The 6,000-nt window shown below is 41.6% G+C and overlaps 1 protein-coding gene across 1 annotated transcript; it reads right to left on the minus strand.

Moving 5' to 3' along the window:
* Positions 1–3,837: 3,837 nt before the first annotated feature.
* On the minus strand, positions 3,838–5,709 carry LOC111997921 (uncharacterized). The gene has a single exon (XM_024030055.1). It carries the CDS (start codon positions 5,707–5,709, stop codon positions 3,838–3,840), a length of 1,872 nt encoding a protein of 623 aa, XP_023885823.1.
* Between the last annotated feature and the right edge of the window lie 291 nt (positions 5,710–6,000).

Consider the following 6,000-nt stretch of genomic DNA (forward strand, 5'->3'; position numbering starts at 1 on the left):
TTACACTTGCTCCTATGCGCCTCAACAAGTGTTTGAATGAAAAGGGAAGGAAAACAAATGGAGGCATCAGTAACAAGGGCGTACAAAAAGAAACATCTCTCTATAGGAATAGTATGGACATGGGAGATGGGGAAGATGTTGTGACAAGCTATCTTGAAGAAGATATAATTAAGCTCGGTTAACTCACTCGAGTTAAGTCTTCGGTTAGATCCCCACGTCACTGATCTTCCACAAAGAAGAGTCATGACATCAGATATAGGAGGACGCTCCAAGTATGGATAAGTAGGTCTAGAAACACAAGGTACATCAAGAGCCTTGGATACTATTGACTTATCTATGACAACACTAAGACCTCGAATCCAACTACTCAGCTTATCATCTTGACGAATATGGAGATTGGAATAGAACTCTCTAATCAAGGCAGCTGGAGGGGGTTGTATATCTTTACACAGAGATAACCAGTTCCTACATTGTAGATTCCTATGGACAGAAAGAGGTAATTCATCTAGATTGATTTGTCATTCTGCCCAAATTTTCCTATGCTGAATTACGTTTTGAAACCTTTCTTCGTTTCTAACCGTTTGATACCTTATTTGATCAAACGCAATTGCAGGCTCAGATGAGGAGGCAGACACTTTTTTGCCTTTGGTTTTAATGTTTTTAGATTTCTTCAGACCCATGACTACAATCTACAGAGACGGAACTAAAGCACAACAGAAAACCAATATTCAGAACTGCGTTAGAATGACATAAACACACTGTACAATTGCATGAGGAATAGACTAATTGATGCATGGATGCAATTGGGGCATGAATGAATGCATTGATATGATAAATTTTTTGGAAATATATGAACTTGATCCATGCAATTATTTCATTTGAAAAACATGAGAACCCACACTGCACATTGTGTAGTGGGTGTAATTTCAAGCCATTATACCCAATTCAACAAAACCCCACTACTAGAACAAGAATGGCGAATGAACCAACATGCATACCTACATGTGAAAATTATCTACCATAAACAATAGAGAACGTGGCACCAATATGCATTCACAACAACCCATGAACCAGTTCAGATCAAAACATTGCTTTTATTCATCAAAATCCCCAAATTCCCAATATGATGACATGAACCCTAATTTCCCATTTTGCATAGATCATGAGTTCTTTGCAATTAAAGGGCCGAAAACGTGTGTACAACATCCATAGGAAAAAACCCATTACATATTTCACGTCAAAACACGCACACCCATGAAAATCCCCAAATTCCATATGAACACATGAACCCTAATTTCCCATTTTTCACAAATCATGAATTCTTTGCAATTAAAGGGCAGAAAACGTGTGTAAAACATCCATAGGATAAAACCCATTACATATTTCTCGTCAAAACACCCACACCCATGAAAATCCCCAAATTCCATATGAACCCTAAATTCATGTGTTCCTTTACAAATCAGCTATGTTTCTGCAATTAAAGGGTACAAGCCGTATGAACAACATACATATGTAAAAACCCATGAACCATTTGTGATCACAACACCCAAAATCATGAAAATCCCCAAACTTGCATAGTTCAAAATTTAAGGTTTTAGAGGGAGATTACTACATTTTCAGTTAATTTGAATGCGAGGCAAGGGTAAAAGAGTCTTACTAAGTATTCTGAGGATCGATGTTTGGAGCCCGGGCAGTCGCTTTCGAGCTTGAGGAATCGATGGTGATTGAACAGCTGCTTCTGTGGGGAGTCGAGGACAGCAATCCAACACCAGAATAACAGAGTCTCGTGTAATATGTTCAAAGAACACATAACTCGATATTAAAGAAATCGAGTTCCATATTACTCGCTAAATGAGAACGCGAGTCTTATAAACAGTGGACCGATCTACTATCAATCGAATAGCAATCGTTTCGTACAGAAAACTGTAGCTGGACTTAGGCGTTTGTCGATGGGTCAAGTAAGTTTCGACTGATCAACTAATGTGTACTTGGCTTCTGTAATATCGAGGTACAAAAAATCGTGTAATATGTTCAAAGCACACATAACTCGATATTAAAGAAATTGAGTTCCATATTACTCGCTAAATGAGAACGCGAGTCTTCTAAACCTTGGACCGATCAACTATCAATCGAATAGCAATCATTTCGTATAGAAAACTCTAGCTGGACTCAGGCGTTTATCGATGGGTCGGGCAAGTTTCGACTGATCAGTTAATATGTACTCGGTTCTTGTAATATCGAGGTACAGAAAACTCACTTTCTCTGAGACCGAGTATTTCCTGCGCGTCGTGGGCAAATGAAATACTGCGTTGTACTCGTTTTTTAGGGTATCGAGTTACTTAAAAGTAGTCGATTTCCGTAAAATCGAGTTTTACGGACACTACAACATACGCACATGCAGCCGCTCTATGCATGTTTTGTTGTCATCTCCAGCTTAGTTTTGTCAATACAACAGCTATGAAAGTTGGCCACAAATTTCATGAAGCACCTGTGCATTGCATAGATCTAGTAAGTTTGGGATTGCCCCTGCTATAAACAATTTAGCTATAACAGTTGTAGAAGCTACAAATCATACTAATAAACATAAGGCATTGCTTCCCATCAACAACAAATAAAAACAAAACATAAGGCACTGCTTGTATATGCTACCATTTACATGTAACTGAATTGTTCGCTTGACCAGCTTAGTGAAACCTCATTACATGTAACTGAATTGTTCGCTCAAAACAAAACATAACTGAATTGTATATGGCATTAACAAGGTGCATGACCACATAAGTACATAACAAAAGTAGAGAAACTTAGTATCAACTTCCAAGCAAAAAATGACCAATCTAACACCGTCTTCTCATCATGAAACCGAGTATACCCAAAGATCATGTGCTTCCTTAGGCAGTAGGGACCATCCTGGTTGCACAACGTATGTCCGTTATCACCCATCCACCTTGGCTCCCATACCTGCTGTAAACAGTTCAAATATGTTATGTACACTGGACCTATATAAGTTATTAACAACGAACATAGCCACAACAATTTAGCAGAACCATGCATGAATTGTTAACAACAACATTGCCACAACAACTTTTAACAAATAATGTGACAAAACTATTGAACAACATCATTTCGCGATTCTCCAGCATCATATTTAAATATCAATTGGACTCATTTGCCTATCCATGCATGAACACCAACGTTTGTTTCATAACTAGTCCAAATACTTACTATTGCAATAGAGAACAATTTACTACTACTGAGTTGTTAAAAGTATGTCACGAGTTATATGACAAAAGTTGTTAAGAAATGGAAGCTTTACCTATGATGCATCTCCACCACTTGTTGACTCCGCATTTCGAGTAGGACATGTTCTATGGTTGTGCCCCTCTTGGTGACACAACCCACATCTTGATTTTGGTCCATTCTCGATCCATAAGGAGCCCGGCAACTCCCTATCATTATCATCCTCGTCCATCTCATTGCGGATACGTGTGGACTTTGGCCAACCTTTCTTCCGGATCAATCGTGGGTTGGGCATCACTACTCTAGTTTCTTCCGGATCCGGCCATGCTAATCTGTCTTTCAACGGTTGGAATACCAGTTCGTAGGTGTGGTACCTATGACTCACGCTATAGCAAGGATCAATAAACTGTTGCGCATCATGCTTATGCTTAGCACAAATTGCTATTACGTGTGAACACGGGATCTTGAGCGCTTCCCATTTCCCGCACGTGCATGTCATACTTCGAAGATCAACCCTACGCGTGTGTTGTCTGCCCCCATCGGTTAGAGGATTACCTGGTGTGTCAACTTGATATAGCCGCGCTTGTGCGGACATCCATGTCACCATATGGTCCTTTGCCTTTGCTTGATTTTTTCCAACTTGTCCATGGCATACTTGCACCATTCTTGACCCGCTTCCAATTGATCTAGAGTGAGATTACGACGAGCGTCAAAGTACGAGTTCACTTTGAAAAAGGTGAACCTCACCATTGCCGTTATTGGCAAGCTGCGTGTACCTTTCAGTACTCCATTAAAGCACTCCGATAGGTTGGTTGTCATTGCTCCGTATCGACGCCCTCCATCATGTGCAAGTGTCCACTTTTGTTTGTTTTCAGCTTCAAGGTACCTGTGTGCAGCCGGCTTGACATTGCGAATTAATTCAAGTGTGGCTTCAAACTTTCTGACTTGATTCGCAGTTGCTGCCCTCCATACCAAGTTCTTCAACTCCGAAATTTTCCATTTTGTGTTGACATTGCTGACTAGATGGCGGAGGCAGTACCGGTGATGGACCTTGGGGGATTGCAACCAAGTCATACTTGTGTCATCAAAGCAGGCTTTTATCCCCGAATGTCGGTCAGAGATGATGCAAAGATTGGACCGGTCCGTAATATTGGTTAACCATGCCAAGAACCATCCCCATGTCTCTTTGCTCTCACTTTCAACAATGGCAAACACGAGCAGATAAGCCTCGTTGTTAGCATCCATTGCCATTGCTATCAACAACTTCCCCTTGTACTTGCCATAGAGGTGCGTTGCATCGATGCTTATCACCGGCCTGCAATACTTGAACCCTTTAATACACGGACCAAAAGCCCAAAAGGCACAATTAAACGTGCAAGTTCCTAGCACGTTACGGTTGTCGCACTTCAACTGTGTCACTGTGGTTGGATCTGCATCTTTCAACGCCGCTAGAAACCGAGGCAATTCTGCATAGGACTCATCGAAATCCCCGTAGATCTCCGCAACCGCCTTATGTTTTGCATCCCAAACCTTATAGTGAGATGCCCAATGGTCGTGCTTCGCATGCAGAAGACTAGGCAGGGTTGCTATTGTTCTTGAAATGTCTTCCCGTACGTATGACTCGAGTGTGATGGCAATGAACTTCGAATCCATCATCCTTCCATCATGATCCACCTGGAGTGACGAGCAAGTGTGGGGACCCTTACATGTTGTGATCTCCCACAACTTGCGCCTTTTGCTGTTGATAGCTCGAACTGACCACGGACATGCATGTTCTACACATGTTACAACCAGTCTCTCGGGGTCTGACTTCATGTACTTAAATTTCTTATTGAGCCCCACAGAGAACATGGTTAACGCATGCTGAACCGTAGCTTTATTCAAGAATAGCATCCCCTTGCTCGGTTCATCCCCCGGCCGCCAACTCATCAAACTTGTTTCCATGGAAGGTGATGGGTCATAAATGTTATCCCATGTGTTTGACGTGAACCAGTTGGGGATAGGGTTCGGATTGGGGCAAGCATCCACATTGTTTTCAACTTCTACTTCATCTAAAAATTCTGGATTGTCCTCCGGTCCATCATTATCAATGAACTCCTCGTACATGTCTCGAGTGTCATCCATTTCGATTGCGTCGTCGAAGTTGGTTTGGATATCTTCATTTCCGTGAGTATACACTTCGGCGTCCTCAATATTGTCCATAGCGACCGCATTGTATGGTCCAACATTGTAGGGCAAAGACGTCTCCGCTGTAACAGTTGGGTACACGATGGTTACAGGAACTGATTCTTGCTGTCCAACATTGCTAGCATACTGCGAACCCCCATCAACATTAAACCCAACAGTGTCAATTGTGACATACAAGTCAGAACCTATGAATTGCGGTGCCCGCTTTATGACTCCCCACATTATGTCCACATCATTGTCGCATTGTAACGGAATTGAATTGTAGAAAACTTGGGTACCCACCATTTACTGAGGAGCCCGAAATACAATGGAGATGTCGTGGGAATCCTTGTCTAACGCTAGAGTTGACATTATCTTCCGTTTTAGTTTTCTCATGCGTATCCCATGTTTCACTTCAATAAGCACCTGCTTTTGGTTCGGACCTCGGTATGATAGCCCATGCAAATCATTAATATATGCCTCCCCGTCGAAGTAAACGTAGAAGTAATGCGGACTCATAGCGAACCTGAACCACAAATAGTAATAATAGTTGTATCATACAATGTGAATATGCCCTATGTTTAGGTGTGCATTCAG

The sequence above is a fragment of the Quercus suber genome, unplaced genomic scaffold (genome assembly GCF_002906115.3).
Source record: "Quercus suber isolate HL8 unplaced genomic scaffold, Cork oak 2.0 scaffold_46, whole genome shotgun sequence".
NCBI classification, from domain to species: domain Eukaryota; kingdom Viridiplantae; phylum Streptophyta; class Magnoliopsida; order Fagales; family Fagaceae; genus Quercus; species Quercus suber.